This window comes from Lutjanus erythropterus, chromosome 8 (genome assembly GCF_056507025.1).
Source record: "Lutjanus erythropterus isolate fLutEry1 chromosome 8, fLutEry1.hap2, whole genome shotgun sequence".
In the NCBI taxonomy this organism is placed as follows: Eukaryota; Metazoa; Chordata; class Actinopteri; order Lutjaniformes; family Lutjanidae; genus Lutjanus; species Lutjanus erythropterus.
In genome coordinates, this window is record NC_139324.1 from 42822501 (window position 1) to 42840000 (window position 17500).

General features: G+C 39.4%; 1 protein-coding gene across 1 annotated transcript in view; it reads left to right on the forward strand.

Moving 5' to 3' along the window:
• mylka (myosin, light chain kinase a) overlaps positions 1–17500 on the forward strand; it is a 58333-nt gene that overhangs the window by 29481 nt on the left and 11352 nt on the right. The window contains exons 19-20 of the mRNA XM_084725573.1: positions 3775–3891; positions 8176–8235. Coding sequence (XP_084581699.1) covers positions 3775–3891; positions 8176–8235 — 177 coding nt within the window. The remainder of the gene's footprint in view (positions 1–3774; positions 3892–8175; positions 8236–17500) is intronic.

The window sequence follows — 17500 nt, forward strand, 5'->3', positions numbered from 1 at the left end:
TTCTTTTTTTTCTTTTTTTGTGGTTATCCTACTATTTTAATGCTAACCTCACATCATTAATGTTACTTATTACCTTACTTTTTCAATGTTACCATTGCTATGCTAATGTTTCATTTTTATATTTACCTTTCTTTATGTTAACTTTACTTATTTCAGTATTTTTTATGCTTACCTGTTATGCTAGCCACAGTTAATTAATGCAAACATTCCTTTTATAGCTAACCTATAGCTAATGTTATTTTATCTATGTTACTTTTTTACTTTACTTTTTATGCTAAACATAGTTGATTAATGCTAACATTGCTTTTTTTAAAGCTTACTTTACTATTTTAACACTAACCTCACATCATTAAAGCTAACATTGCTTTTTTTTTTAATTTTATCTTACCTTTGTTTTAAAGCTAACATTTTTATGCTCATGAAGCTATAGATGCTATCCTGTTGGGAAGCTAATAGTGTTGTTATCCTGTTGGGAAGCTAACATTGATGTTAGCCTGTTGGGAAGCTAACAGTGATGTTAGCCTGTTAGAGAAGCTAACAGTGACATTAGCCTGTTGGGAGGCTAACAGTGATGTTAGCCTGTTAGAGAAGCTAACAGTGACGTTAGCCTGTTGGGAAGCTAACAGTGATGTTAGCCTTTTAGAGAAGCTAACAGTGATATTAGCCTGTTAGAGATGCTAACTGTGACGTTAGCCTGTTGGGAAGCTAACAGTGATGTTAGCCTGTTAGAGAAGCTAACAGTGACATTAGCCTGTTGGGAGGCTAACAGTGATGTTAGCCTGTTAGAGAAGCTAACAGTGACGTTAGCCTGTTGGGAAGCTAATATTGATTTTATCTTGTTGGAGAAGCTAACAGTGATGTTAGCCTGTTAGAGAAGCTAACACTGACTTGACCTGTTATCTTAATTATCTCAAACCACCAGTTTATCCAGACTGTCTGTAACTAGTTGTGACACAAACAGTTTTGACCTCTTGGACTTGCCGTAATCATGTTTGCACACAGATTTAAAACTCAGTGGGTTCAAATAAAACACTTTTATTACTTTTGATTCAGATAAATTGTTAAACTGTTTGTTTACCTTGTTGTTGTGACCTCATGGAGAATCACACTCGCACACAAACACAATTGTACACAAACACACACACACACACACAAACACACAAAGAGCCAAAATGACCTCACAAAGATGGAAAAACACACACACACACACACACACACACACACACACACAGTGATGTCATGTGGTCTTAATCTGCCTGAGGATTCCCTCTGTGTGTGTGTGTGTGTGTGTGTGTGTGTGTGTGTAATTCCCCTCCTGTTATTTCAGTCTGCAGGACAGCCCCTGATCCACCACTCTGTGTGTGTGTGTGTGTGTGTGTGTGTGTGTGTGTGTGTGTGTGTGTGTGTGTGTGTCAGATGTTAAAGGTCAGAGGTCACTCAGACAGCTGATGATGATGATGATGATGATGATGATGATGATGATGAAACAGATCTATAAAATGTTTCTTTCAATGTTATTTTAATGTTTCACTTTTTTGGTCCCTTTGGATGGAGCCAGTCTTAATGCTAAGCTAAGATAACCAGCAGCTGTAGCTTCCAGGGGTGGAAGTAACCAATTACAAATACTCAGACTACTCTATTATTTACTTGTACATCATGTAATCTACTTTGTTACTTTTAAAATCATAATTGAGTACTGAGAACAATTTGTATCAATATCCAAACCTTTCATCTACATTTTTGTAGCCAATCAAACACTGCAGCAGGTTTGATTAACCAATTAATTGCTTTTAAGTATTTAACCAATTAAGATTATACTAATCAATATGCAATCAATACTATGAAAATAGCAGCTCATTTTACATTGTTTCATCTGGTGGAGTCATTGGCTGAATAAGGAATCATAAAAAGTAAATAATACTCTGAATAGTATTTTTTTGGAAGAATACTTTGCACTTTTACTGAATTATTAATTATTATTTTTCTAACAGCAGTACTTTTACTTGTAATTGAGTAATATTTTAGTTTTGTAACAGTACTTGTACTTGAGTACAGGTTTTCAGTACTTGTTCCACCACTGGTAGCTTCAGGTTTATGCTTCAGACATGAGAGAGAACAAATGAAATGTTGAACTGTTCCTTTAAATCCCTACTGAAGCAGCTTCATGTGTTTTTATCTTTAATTTACTAAACTGTTTACTGACAGTTTAAAGTGAAGTTCAGTCTTTAATCTTTGTGTTGTTTGTTATTTACTGACTGTGTGTTTTTGTTGTTTGTTGTTTACTGACAGTGTGTTGTTGTTTGTTGTTTACTGACTGTGTTATTGTTTGTTGTTTACTGACCGTGTGTTATTGCTGTTGTTTACTGAATGTGTGTTGTTGTTGTTGTTGTTTACTGACCATGTGTTGTTGGTGTTTGTTGTTTACTGACTGTGTGTTGTTGTTGTTTACTGACTGTGTGTTGTTGGTGCTTGTTGTTTACTGACTGTGTGTTGTTGTTGTTTACTGACTGTGTGTTGTTGGTGCTTGTTGTTTACTGACTGTGTGTTGTTGGTGTTTGTTGTTTCCTGACCGTGTGTTGTTGTTGTTGTTTACTGACAGTATTGTTGTTGTTGTTTACTGACCGTGTGTTGTTGTTGTTTGCTGACTGTGTGTTGTTGGTGTTTGTTGTTTACTGACTGTGTGTTATTGTTTGTTGTTTACTGACTGTGTGTTGTTGTTTGCTGTTGTTGTTGTTGTTGTTGTTGTTGTCGTTGTTTACTGACCGTGTGTTGTTGTTTGCTGTTTACTGACTGTGTGTTGTTGGTGTTTGTTGTTTACTGACCGTGTGTTGTTGTTGTTGTTGTTGTTGTTGTTTACTGACTGTGTGTTGTTGTTGTTGTTTACTGACCGTGTGTTGTTGTTTGCTGTTTACTGACTGTGTGTTGTTGGTGTTTGTTGTTTACTGACCGTGTGTTGTTGTTGTTGTTGTTTACTGACTGTGTGTTGTTGTTGTTGTTTACTGACCGTGTGTTGTTGTATGCTGTTTACTGACTGTGTGTTGTTGTTGTTGTTTACTGACCGTGTGTTGTTGTTTGCTGTTTACTGACTGTGTGTTGTTGGTGTTTGTTGTTTACTGACCGTGTGTTGTTGTTGTTGTTGTTTACTGACCGTGTGTTGTTGTTTGCTGTTTACTGACTGCGTGTTGTTGGTGTTTGTTGTTTACTGACCGTGTGTTGTTGTTGTTGTTGTTGTTTACTGACTGTGTGTTGTTGTTGTTGTTGACTGACCATGTGTTGTTGTTTGCTCTTTACTGACCGTGTGTTGTTGTTTGTTGTTTACTGACCGTGTGTTGTTGTTTGCTCTTTACTGACCGTGTGTTGTTGTTTGTTGTTTACTGACTGTGTGTTGTTGTTGTTGTTTACTGACCGTGTGTTGTTGTTTGCTCTTTACTGACCATGTGTCATTGTTGTTGTTGTTTACTGACCGTGTGTTGTTGTATGCTGTTTACTGACCGTGTGTTGTTGTTTGTTGTTTACTGACCGTGTGTCGTTGTTGTTGTTTACTGACCGTGTGTTGTTGTTGTTGTTTACTGACCGTGTGTTGTTGTATGCTGTTTACTGACCGTGTGTTGTTGTTGCTGTTTACTGACCGTGTGTTGTTGTTTGTTGTTTACTGACCGTGTGTCGTTGTTGTTGTTTACTGACCGTGTGTTGTTGTTTGTTGTTTACTGACCGTGTGTCATTGTTGTTGTTGTTTACTGACCGTGTGTTGTTGTTGTTGTTGTTGTGTTGCAGGTGGCCTGTGCTCTCTCACCATAGACAAAGCTCTCCCAGAGGATGAAGGACAGTATAAATGCAGAGCTGAGAGCTCAGGAGGCAAAGCTGAGTGTTCCTGTGTGGTTCTAGTGGACGGTAAGAGAACGTATTACTGTTGGGTTGTTCTCAGAAGAACAACATGATCAAGAACATTTGTCATTTAACATTAAAACTGAGAAACATTCACACCAACCGTCACGCTGAAGAACGTCACAAAACCTCATTCAAATATTGTGTATTTTAATTTTTAAATTTTTGTTGGTGCAGATTAACAGTGAAACTCCATCAATTCACATTTTAGATTCATCTGCAATAATTCAGAGCAGAAACAGTCAAATGTATTTTATAAGATTATAATCATTTTATTTGAATAATAATAAGAACAAATTTCAACCTTGAACCATCATAAAAAATTATCTCAGTCTGTGGGAAAAGGATGGGAACGAGTACAAAAATAAAACCACAAAAGGTTTCTGTTTGTAATAAGTACAGGTTCTTTGTTTCAACATTTGAGAACTTGAACACAAGAACACGACCGTTCCTGGTCTCCCCTACTTTATTTTGATGTGAGTCTAATGAATTAATTACTGGTATTTTTGTAAACTACTTGTGAAGTTCAGTTGACAGAGATGATGATAGTTGCTTAGCAACCAAGATTCATCTCCAACTGTGCAGAAAGAAATAATTGATCAGTTTCTGTGGGGTCAGTTTGACCACCTGTGACTGAAACAGAGCAGTGTTGAGTTTTTAATTCAACAAAGTTATTGAACAAATAAATTTGGTCAAAATGAACAAAGACAAACTCGTTTTGGTTATTTTCTGAAAACTGTGACGTTAGTTTGATGATCAGAGACTCACAGAACAAAATGAGTCATTTTAAATGTTTCTGCTGTGAATCAACATGTAAACATTCATTTAGTCATCAGATTAGATCAATAAACACATCAGACTCCTCCCACCTCCCTCCTCTCTCCCTCCTCTCTCCCTCCTCTCTCCCTCCTCCTCCCTCTTCTCTCCTCCTCTCTCCCTCCTCCCTCCTCTCTCATCCTTTCTCCCTCTCTCTCCTCCCTCCTTTCTTCTCTCCTCCTCTCTCCCTCCTCCTCTTTCTCTCCTCCTCTCTCCCTCCTCCTCTCTCTGCTTCTCTCCGTCTCTCTCCATCCTCTCTCCTCTCTCCTCCTCTCCATCCTCCCTCCTCTCTCCTCCTCTCTCCTCTTCCCTCCTCCTCCTCTCTCCATCCTCCCTCCTCTCTCCTCCCTTCCATTTCTCTCCCTCTCTCCCTCCTCTCTCCTCCTCTCTCCTCCTCTCTCCCTCCTCCTTCCTCTCTCCATCCTCTCTCCTCCTTCCTCTCTCTGTCCTCTCCTCTCTCGATCCTCCCTCCTCTCTCCTCCTCTCTCTGTCCTCTCTCCTCTCTCCTCCTCTCTCCATCCTCCCTCCTCTCTTCCTCCTCTCTCCTCTCTCCCTCCTCTCTCCTCCTCTCTCCTCCTCTCTCCTCTCTCCTCCTCTCTCCCTCCTCCCTCCTCTCTCCTCTCTTCCTCTCTCTCCCTCCTCCATCCTCTCTCCTCCTCTCTCCTCTCTCCCTCCTCTCTCCTCCTCTCTCCTCCTCTCTCCCTCCTCCTTCCTCTCTCCATCCTCTCTCCTCCTTCCTCTCTCTGTCCTCTCCTCTCTCCCTCCTCCCTCCTCTCTCCTCCTCTCTCCCTCCTCCTTCCTCTCTCCTCCTCTCTCCGTCCTCTCTCCTCCTCTCTCCGTCCTCCCTCCTCCCTCCTCTCTCCTCCTCTCTCCCTCCTCTCTCCCTCCTCTCTCCGTCCTCTCTCCCTCCTCCCTCCTCTCTCCTCCTCTCTCCGTCCTCCCTCCTCCATCCTCTCTCCCTCCTCTCTCCTCCTCTCTCCCTCCTCTCTCCTCCTCTCTCCGTCCTCCCTCCTCCCTCCTCTCTCCCTCCTCTCTCCTCCTCTCTCCCCCTCTCTCCCTCCTCTCTCCGTCCTCTCTCCCTCCTCCCTCCTCCCTCCTCTCTCCGTCCTCTCTCCCTCCTCCCTCCTCTCTCCTCCTCTCTCCGTCCTCTCTTCCTCCTCTCTCCCTCCTCTCTCCTCCTCTCTCCCTCCTCTCTCCGTCCTCTCTCCCTCCTCCCTCCTCCCTCCTCCCTCCTCTCTCCGTCCTCTCTCCCTCCTCTCTCCTCCTCTCTCCGTCCTCTCTCCCTCCTCCCTCCTCCCTCCTCTCTCCTCCTCTCTCTGTCCTCCCTCCTCTCTCCTCTCTCCCTCCTCTCTCCTCCTCTCTCCCTCCTCTCTCCTCTCTACGTCCTCTCTCCCTCCTCCCTCCTCTCTCCCTCCTCTCTCCGTCCTCTCTCCCTCCTCCGTCCTCTCTCCATCCTCCCTCCTCCCTCCTCTCTCCGTTCTCTCTCCCTCCTCCCTCCTCTCTCCTCCTCTCTCCCTCCTCTCTCCTCCTCTCTCCGTCCTCTCTCCGTCCTCACTCCTCTCTCCTCCTCTCTCCTCCTCTCTCCCTCCTCTCTCCCTCCTCATCCCCTTCCTCCTCGTTTCCCAGGATTCTCGGTCTCGTTAGAGTTTCCTGTAATTAGAACGAATCAACACAATCAGCCGTCTGCGTTTATCAAACATCTCAGAATTAGATTCCTGGAAACAAACGTGACTCGTTCAGCTCCAGTCACTGCCAGAGGAACCCTGCAGAACCACAGACAAGAACCCTTCATGAGAACGTTCTTCATCCATCCATCATCCATCCCCAGTGACAGACAGATTCTGTCTGTGGTTCCACATGTAGAACGTGGAACCTCAGAACCCACAGATACATCTACAGATCATAATAAAACTGCAACAATTAATAGATTAATCTATTATTAATCGACTGTTAATCTGCATCTGTTTTGATAATCGATTATCATTTTGATCATTTTTAAAGAAAACAAACTAAATTCTCTGATTTCAGTTTCTTAAATGTGAATATTTTCTGGTTTCTTCACTCCTGTCTGACAGGAAACTGATGATCTGTGAGTTACGTCCTTTGACGTCTTCTGACATCATCTTCATCTTCATCGATCAACAAACAACTGATTGATTAATGGAGAAAATAACCGCCAGATGAATTGACGATGAAAATAATCATTGCAGCTGTAGATCATGAACAGTATAACTGTAAAATAGCTGAGAGTTGAAACAACATTTTATTCATTTAATATTAATCAAAATATATCGATACTATTATTAATCAATCATGATTATGAAGTTTTTCTCAGCTGCTGAACTCAAACGAACAAAGAAACAAACAAAGTTTTGAAAATGGATTAGATTTTATGAACCAATATACAAAAACTGTATGAGAAGATGTTGAAATCTTTAATGGGAAGATGACGTCATGATCTGATTGGTCGCTTTGTAGACAGATTCTGATTTTTGTTTGTTTTATTCTCATGTATTTTTTGGAGCACTTTGTTATTATCATTATTTCTATTGTTGTTGTTGTAGTTGTTGTTGTTATTATTAACATTATTACAGTCATATTTTTTTTGGTTTGTTTGTAGTCGGACTTTAATTAGTTTGTTTGCAGATAAATAAAGTTGAGAAAATCAGAGATGAATTCTGATTGGTCGGTTTGTAAGTTGTTAAAAAATATTTGATTTGTTGATCTCATCGGTTCTCAATATTTTAATTTGAAGACTTCAACATTGTATTTTATTTGTTGTCTTTCCTGTCCAAAGTTTGGTCTGATTTTTCAATCGGATTATTGATCCATTGATGTTTTGTTTTTTCTTCATCAGAATCAGCTTATTGAAACACGAACAGATAAAAAATTTGACCAAAACAGTTAAAATATTCAATACAAGAATTAAGAATAAAATGTATGAATAAGACAGTGACGGTAAAGTTCAGTACAAGTTAACAGAAATAAAAGATCGACTGTCTTTATTTTTCTCAACTTTATTTAAAAACAGAGACGCAGACTTTATATATTGATCCATTGATGTTTTGTTTTTTCTTCATCAGAATCAGCTTATTGAAACACGAACAGATAAAAAATTTGACCAAAACAGTTAAAATATTCAATACAAGAATTAAGAATAAAATGTATGAATAAGACAGTGACGGTAAAGTTCAGTACAAGTTAACAGAAATAAAAGATCGACTGTCTTTATTTTTCTCAACTTTATTTAAAAACAGAGACGCAGACTTTATATTTGATCATTATTCAGTTTTTTTAATCTCCTCTCAGTTTCATTTACTGTTGATTCAAACTAAAAAACTAAAAGAAAGAAAGTGAGACAGTTTGTATATGTTTTAAACTCTTCTCTCTGTTTCTGTCCCTCCTCCTCTTCCTCCTCCTCCTCCTCCTCCTCTTCCTCCTCCTCCTCCTCCTCCTCCTCCTCTTCGTCTTCAGACCCGACAGAAAACTCTCCGGCTGACAAGAAGTCCAAGAAGGCGACTCCGACCTCAGAGAGTGAGTTTCCAAAATATGCAGCAGCCTCGTTCCTTTTGTCCCAATATGGAGCTGCAGGCTGGTTCCCACACACACACACACACACACACACACACACACACACACACACACACACACACACACACACACACACACACACACACACACACACAGGGTTCTATTTTAAAGTGTGTGTGTATCATTGAAACCATCGCTGTCAGATTTTTGTTCCTGCAGAACAGTGGAACATGCTCTCTCTCTCTCTCTCTCTCTCGCTCTTTCCTCCACATTAAGACCACGTTTCCCATCAGCCCTCTGCTCTCTGACCCCTCCCCCCTCCTCCTCCTATAGACCATAAACATTTTCCCATCAGTCCTTCATGGTTTCATCCTTGAAAACATTTTCCTCCAAATCCTCACTGTGGTCAGTTAATGCAGCAGCTACAGTTACAGTTACTGTTACAGTTACAGTTACAGCTACAGTTACAGTTACTGTCAAAGTTACAGTTACAGCTACAGTTACAGTTACTGTTAAAGTTACAGTTACAGCTGCAGTTACCTGGAGTCTTAATCAGTATCAGCTGTGTTTACGGCTGCTGTGAAAAACACGTATGTTCCCTTTAATGAGGTTCGCTCACCTGGTTTAATCGTCTGTTCTTGTTGTCGTGGCGATAGGGACGTCCTCTGATGATGGAGGGACGATGTCTCACTAACGTCTCACTGAATGTCCTCCGACTGTCTCCACACTAACGTCATTTATTGTCCTACAGCCTCACAGTGATTAACTAATTAACGAACAGCCAATCAGGCTTCTTCCTGGCTGTCACCTGACTGTTTGCAGCCTGCAGACGTGACTCAGGGCTTAAATCTGATGAGGGATGAATTTTGCGGAAGTGAAATTTAGACAAACTTAAAATCTTTTATAAATCTTGGATCAGTTCTTAGTTTTTTGGGATTGGACAGTTTCTTCTGTGTCACTTCCTGCTGCTCTCTGATTGGCTGTTTTGGGTCACAGCAGCAGTTGAACTGATCAGGCTCGTTGTTTTTACAAAAAGTTCGAAACAAATTCAAACTAACACACTGATCTGCATTGATCAGAACTGTCCTCTAACATATTTATTGATTAACTGATTAATTAGCATCACGATTACGACCAAATGACAATTATGATTATATCATTATTGAGATCACAATGATCATGATTTATCATCATTAATGATCTATTATTAGTAGTAATAGTTTGTTTACAGAGGAATTAAGTTGAGAAAAGGTTTTATATCAGGGATGAATTCTGATTGGTTGGTTCTTAAGAATACATTTGATTGGTCGATCTCTAAATATTCTGATTTGTTTTGAATCTTGTTCTTCAATTTCTGTAAGAAATAATATTTTCTTTCCTGTTGAAAGTTTAGTCTGATTTTCCAATCAGGTTATTGATCCACTGATTTTCCTGTTGAAAGTTTAGTCTGATTTTCCAATCAGGTTATTGATCCACTGATTTTCCTTCCTATCTTCAAATCAATCAATCAATCAATCATGCACAACAAAGGAAGGAATCAACTATTAAATTATTCTGAATCTATTTGGATTATCAATTAATTGTTTTGAGTCATTTTGTAATTAAATTCTCTGATTTCAGTTTCTTAAATGTGAATATTTTCTGGTTTCTTTTCTGTCGGACAGGAAACTCAACATCTTTGAGATGTTTTATTTCCAGATTGATGATTAATTGAACGGTCCAAATGTGAAAACAGGTGGCGCGCACAGACATCATTCAACTGACAGTTGTGACATCATTAATTAGTCAACTAATTGTTTTGAGTCATTTATTTAATAAAAACAAATAATCAATTAATTGAGAAAAAAATGTTATGGATTAATCGATCATGAAAATAATCATTAGTCGCTGCCCTGAAAACAATTTCACCGTATTTTTTATTGAGGTAATTCAAAAGTAACAGGAGGTAATCAAGTTACATTACTTTAATACTGTGATACTTGGATTACATTACTGACTACATTTTCTCTCAGGACTTTTGTAGCTTCTAACTGAATCTCTGTGGTTTGAAGTTTCTCCTCTGTTACCGTTTTATTTTGAAAGGAGTTGTGTTCACTTCCTGCTGATGGAGACGTTCTTAGATAACAAAATATGGGAGGACTTTAATTGTGAAGAAGACACACTAGCATCTTCCTGTTGGAGGAATATTGTTCCTGGCTTCGTCTCAGCGCTCAGAGAAAAAAAAAACCGTGATAATTCTTCTTCCAGATGATGAGTCCAACGTGGAACCTGTCTCTGTGTGTCTGCAGCTCTGAGTTCTTATCTTTATGATCCCTCCTCTCTGGGTTCTCTGCATACCTCAGGGTTTGATTCACGGCTCTGGATTCTGGTCTGAACGTCCTGCTTCTGATCAGACCGTCAACTTTCCGCAGCCTGAAACCTGAAACGTTCACGGCTCCACACGAGGAATGAAAAGTTTACAGAAGCAACACGTTCAAACATGATGAATTCTGGGTGCTGGACAGAAGAACATGTCAAAAAAGCTGAAAAAAATAAAGTCTGCACTCAAGATAATTCTTCTGTGGACATTTAGTCCTCAAACACCACGAGACATTTTGGACACAAGAACCAAAAACACTGAAACAAAGTTTTAAAATGTCAACATGGAGCTGCAGAGTATGGAAGCAGATTTCTGCCACTGAAACAAAAATATCCCCATGGTAACGCAAAGTTATGAGATTAAAAAAAGTCAAAATGTTGACATTTTAATCTCTGATTCTTATGTCTTCTCGTGGGTGTATTTTGTTTCAGTAATGTTCCTCCACAGCAGAGAGACGTTCAGAAACAGCAGAAAGAAAACAGCTGCAGTCATCAGGAACGTTTGAATCGTTGAATTTGAATTGTTCATTTTTTCGGCTTGTGAGGGGACAGCATGCCAGAAAAACTACACTGGGACAGACCTGCAACCAATCAGAGCAGAGAAACTTGTGACATGTGACCCGTCAACTCATGTCAGTCATCATATAGATCCTGCATGTGTGTCCAATACGTTGATTGATAACAGCTTGATTTATTAGCATCACTGTTGACTCTAACGTCCCACAGACACGTCTTCATCACAAGTTCTGTGGACAGCTGGAAGTAACTAAGTATAAATACTTCATTACTGTACTTCAGTAGAGTTTTCAGGTATCTGTACTTCAGTATTTATTTTTCTGACATCTGAACACAAATATCTGAACTTTCTCCTCCTCACATTTTATAAACAGACTCGTTTAGTTTGAATGACTCTGAGGTGAATTATTGATTATTGTTATTTTGCATCATTGTGCGTCGCCTTCAAACATCAAGACTGATTTCAAACTAAACAGACGAAACAATAAGACACAGAAAAGACGGTTGACTGGTGGATCCATCAGAGGACATCACACAGGACAGACGGGACGAGACGATGAAGATGTAACAGGAAGAAAACAACAAAAGACAATGAAAACACAAAAACGACGACAACAATGTAACAAAACAAAAACAACATAACACACATAACTAGACAAAAACAACAAAAACAATGTAACAAGATGAAAACGATGACATAAAAGACATTAGGAGACAAAAACAACATAAAAATCTGTGAGAAGCGTCCGTGTAGCTCAGCTGGTACAGCGTCTGTCCGTCCTCTGCAGCAGCCGCTGGTTCGATTCCCGCCTGCAGCCCTTTGCTGCGTGTCGTCCTCTCTCTCTCCAACCTGTTTCCTGTCTGAAAAAAAAAGCTGTCAGAATGTGAGACAGACAGAAATAAAAGTACAACAAGACGTTTGTGGTCAAAAAAACAAAACAAAACATTTTTTGATTCTTTACATTAAATCAGTCATATGAGTTGAGAGCCTCAGTCTGTCTGTCTGTCTGTCTGTGCAGACAGACAGACAGACAGACGGTTTATTTCAGGTCTGAAGTGATCTTTGTACCAAACAGTTTGAGGACAGTTTGGACTCACAGCAGCATGGAGACGAGGAGCTTCTTAAAAGGAGACGTTCAGAGTTTTAATCTGCGGTGTGAAGTAAAACAAAGTCTGAGAGAGGAAGCCGAGTCCTGGAAACCAGACCTTAAATGGAAGTGTGGGAGACGAGCCATGAAGAGCTCTGAACCATTTTATACCAGAACATCCCCCTTCATCCCCCCCTCCACCATCATCATCATCGTCCTCCTCCCCCTGCAGTCATTTCTCTGCTGTCAGCTCAGATCTGTTGGTTAAACTGTGCAGAGACGCTCAGTGTCTCTGTTACTTTCACTTCACTCAGATAAACGGTCATCACACACAGAGGTGGACCGACGCTCACTGAAGCCTCACATCAGTTTGATTCTGCCTCAAAATGTCAGTTAGCTGCTAACTTTAGCTCTTTGTTGTGTCATTAAAACAATATTTTCTTCTTGTTCTCTGTTGTCTCCACGGTTACACGGTTCAGACGGATCAGAGTAGCTACAGAAAGCTAAAAGAGACAACGCCTGGGTTTATTACTGCTCAGCTTTATGGCTTCAAAATGTTAGCCTAGCTATGCACACAGACTGAAAACCTTTAGCCAGTGTAGCAACAAACAGCTAGCAACAGACAACAAAATATTAGGTGTCTGTATAGACATTAAAGAACTACAAATATATAAAACATTATCTCAGCTTTTTGTAAATAACTGCTATTATACTAAGGTGTGATTAGCCTAGCTTAGCATGAAGACTGGAAACTGTTGCCCAGTGTAGCAACAAGCAACAAAATGTTAGGTGTGTATATGTAATGGATATTAAATAACTACAAGTTAGCATATTAAACATTAAATAATTGGTGTTACACTGAGGTATGATGAGCCTAGCTTAGCCTAGCCAGTCTCTGCAGCAACAAACAGCTAGCAACAGGAAACAAAAAACTATAAAAGGTTTTTATAGTTAGTATTTGGATAACTACAAGCAAAAGTTAGCATTACATTATTTTAGCTTTTTGTAAAAAAAAAAATAAATAAATAAAAAAATCTGTTGTTATACCAGAATGTGCTTGTCCTAGCCTAGCACAAAGACTTGGATCAGGGGGACACTGCTAGCCAATGTAGCAACAACAAACAGCGAGAAACAGACAATAAAATGTTCTGTCTATATGTAGATGTTAGATAGCTAGAAAAAGTTGACAACATTATTTCAGCTTTAAATAATTATACTGGGATGTGTTTAGCATAGCCTGGAAGCAGATGGAAATGATCCTGTATAGCAACAAACAACTAACAACAGACAACAAAATATTTAGTTTAGTTCTTCTGTATTTAACATTATTTTAGCTTTAAATAACTGATGCTGTATTAAGGTGTGTTAGCCTAGCTTAGCATAAGGATTGGGTGTAGTGGGAGTAGTTGGACATAGGTTGTAGATGTAGCCAAGCTTAGTATAAGGACTAGAAGCTACTAGCTAGTGTGGCAACAAACAGCAGACAACAAAGTGTCAGGTTTTGGTTGGCAGTAGATGATAGATGTCCAGAAAATGTTACAACATTTGACAATATTTTAGTTTTTTGTAAGTAATTAGTGTAACACCAGGGGGTGTGTAGCCTAGCTTAGCACAAAGACTGGATGCAGGTGGAAACTGCTAGCCAGTGTAGTAACAAACTGCTAGGGCAGGCAACAATATATTTTTGTAGGTCGTAGCTACAAAAAGTTAGCATATATAACATTGTTTTTTGTTTTTGTAAGTAACTGGTGTTACAGCAGGGTGTGTTTAGCCTAGCTTAGCACAAAGAGTGGAAGCAGATTGAGACTGCTAATCAATCACTATTCATCAAGTGATCAATCTGGCAATAATTGTTTCACTAATCAATTAGTTATTTGGTCCATAAAATGTCAGAAAATGTTGATTTAAAAAAAAAAAAAAAAATTAAGCCAAATATTGAATAAGGAATCTTAGAATAGCAACAAAATCTATGAATCTGAGCTGAAGAAGCTTTAAACTGAAACACGAAACCTCCGACTCATTTAATGAATGTTTGTTGTTTCTGTGTGTGTGTGTGTGTGTGTGTGTGTGTGTGTGTGTGTGTGTGTGTGTGTCAGGCTGGAAAACACTGACCTGAGGTGACCTCAGGATCAGCTGACGTCTTGCTGAAGTTTTTTGAACATTTTTTTCCGTTCAGCTGGATTGGAGATATTTTGAGCTTCAGATGGAAAAAGAAACAGCTGCAGGCCGTTACACTTCTCATCGTCAGGCTCATCGCTGACATCAGAAACATCATGTTTACACGATGCAGTGCTGCGTTCTGCTGCTCGAGGCTCAATGATACGCACGAGAACATTTTTATTTCACTGACGGATTCTTGAAAAACGACGTTTCACTGGTGAAGTTTGGTGCAGCTTCAAACTGCACTGTAAAAAAAACTGAAGCAATCAGTCACCACAATTTTCTTGAGTTTATAAACTCAGACGGTTTTCAGAGATTTATTTACATGTGTTCTTTGATTACACTTAAATTAAAATTATTGATATTTTAGTGGCAATAATTTGTCAGAACTGAATAAATTTTAAGTATAAAAACCCAATATTTGATAAATAAAATAGTTGTTTACTATTTATTCAAATATTTGTATTTTAGAGAAAATTATGAGTTTAATAAACACAAAAGAAAGAAAATTCTACTGGTACTCTGTATTTTAAAGTTCACTACTAATAATTCATCTGAACATTCAGTTTTATAGTTTGCATGTTTAAATCTGGTTTAGTAAAGTTTTGAAGTGACACCAACTGAAATCTGTACAGATTCAGATTTTTAATTGGTTTATTTAAAATGAAACAGAAGTTACACTGTAAAAATAAAACAAGATTTTCTGGGTTTTTCTTCTCATGTCAAGTCAAAGTAAATTTTTCTTTATTCATTATTCAGTTTACCACCATGACTCTTGATTAATATCCATCAATACATGTTTTTATTGGTTCTACTCTTAACAACAATTAATTATTAATTGATTAATGATCAGTCATTAACATCTTTACTCCAAACATGCTGCTGCAGCGTTTTGTTTTGTTTTTGTTTTGTATTTGTTTTTTTCTTCAGATCACCTGATTGGCTACTAAAATACTGATTACATCTAGTAATGCAGGCTTAAGTACAAGTGGAAGTGCAAACTTATACTCATAAAAGTACAAGTACATAAACTCGGTCGTGTCGTGGTTAAGATTCAGTCACAGGAACCTCAAGTTCTTCTTTCCTCCTGTTGCTCAGGTGTTTTGTGCGACAGGTGACTCAGGAAGAGGAAACCTGGAAAAGATTGTTTTGTGCGCCTGAAAGTCTTCACTGGAGGTAAAACTACTTTTGTGAGCTGACTGATGAGATCTGATGGAAACCCTCCTGTGACTGGTTGAGACAACAGCCAATCAGAGAGCAGCTCTCAGCTGTACTGACTGACTCCGCAGGACAGAAGCTGATACAGTGTCAGCTCGCCTGGCTCGCCCAGATACGCAAATCAAACACTCCTTAAGCTTTCAGCACATAGTTGGTGTCAGCCCAGAGTGTGTGTGTGTGTGTGTGTGTGTGTGTGTGTGTGTGTGTGTGTGTGTGTGTGTGGTATATAAATATACATTATAAATACACACAGGATACGGTTTCTGTCGTCAGGGAGACAAAGGTCATGTTTGTGTCTACACTCTGATGATGTCATCAGTGTCTGGGCCAATCAGTGAGCAGATAGATGTGTTAAAGATCAGAGTTCAGGTCTGTTGTTATGTTTGTTTTTGTTTACAACATGTATGTGGCTCATAGCAACCAGTGATGTCATCACATCAGATTCAACTTCAGAGAGAAGAGAAGAAGAATCGGTCAGTCCACCACAGAGGACACGTTTCCACCCAAAGGAACCAGAACTTTGTCTTTCAAGGAACTACTGATCAAGGAGCTAAAATATCACTCTCTACAAACCAACCAAACCAGCTCACAGAACACAGGAGTTGTTGGTCTGCTGCTTCCTCCATCTGTTAGTTTGTTTCTGTTATTGTGAGACTTTCTCCACCAATCAGAAATTCTCAGCGCTGCAGATCCCACCCAGAAACCTCCTGTACTTCCCCCTGAAGCAGGAACTCTTTAATGTAGACAGCAGGCCCTGTTCTTTTAAAGGTTCCTCATCCCTGAGGAAAGTTCCTACAGTGGAGACACGGCTTAAGTCAGAGTCAGTTCGCCATTTTGTAGCGCTGTCTGATTGTATATACAGAGAGTTGTTATACCTTAAAGTATCCCACAATGCATCATGAAAAGTACAACCGATCTACTATCCCATCATGCATTGTGCTGAAAGGAAAATAACAAAGCAGTTATAGCCCTCTACATTGATGCGAGTAGGAAGCAGTGAATGAGGTCACTGTGAGGTTGCCAGGCAACCAGCAGAGACCAGGAAGTCACTGCTTACCTCCAAGAAATAGTCTGATACATAACCTGCCCCCCAATAACAGCAAATTTTACATTTTACTCTCTGGTTTTTGTGCAGATTAAACAAACTGCTGGTTACTTTTAGACCTTGTCAGGCTAGCTGCTTCCACCTGTTCCCAGTCTTTATGCTAAGCTAAGCTAAGCTAAGTTAACCTCCGGCCTCCAGCTCTGTATTGAGCACACTGACATAAAAGTATTCCTTGAACACTGGTCACCCATCAGAGTTTATTAGAATGTAATGAAAATTTTCCAGTCTTTATGCTAAGCTAAGCTAATCGGCTGCTAGCTGTAGCTTCATATTTATCATACAGAGTGGAGTCAGTCTGAGCAACAAGGAGAAAGAAGACGAGGATTTACCTAAAATTTTGAACAGTTTCTTTAGCAAGCTAACTTCTTCTGACAACTTTCCCTCAGTAAGCTAGCAGCTAGCATGTTTCTGGCTTGCTACAGTAGCATGTTAGCAGCTAGCTCAGCAGCTACAGTGGTGAACCAACTAGTCCAATTTATTTTCAGTCTATAATCAGTGTATAATCAGCTGACATAAGGACATTTCAAGTGTTCATTACTTGTTATAACTGCTCATATGACAACATATTTTAGATAATTACAGCTCTAATGTTTAGATCTGTTTAAACCGACGATTTCAGGTTTTCACTGTCAACCTGCTCAGCCAATCACAGAGCAGATGAACCTGGTTTGTTCAGCCGTCGTTTTGCTGTAGATCAGAGTCACATTCAGTCCTGGAGAAATGCATTCTGGGATATTTTATGTTGGTGGAGCTTCAGGCTGCTGCAAAATGTTGGTTTAATAACGACAAATTGAACTCATAAACTTTAATAAAGCCATAAATA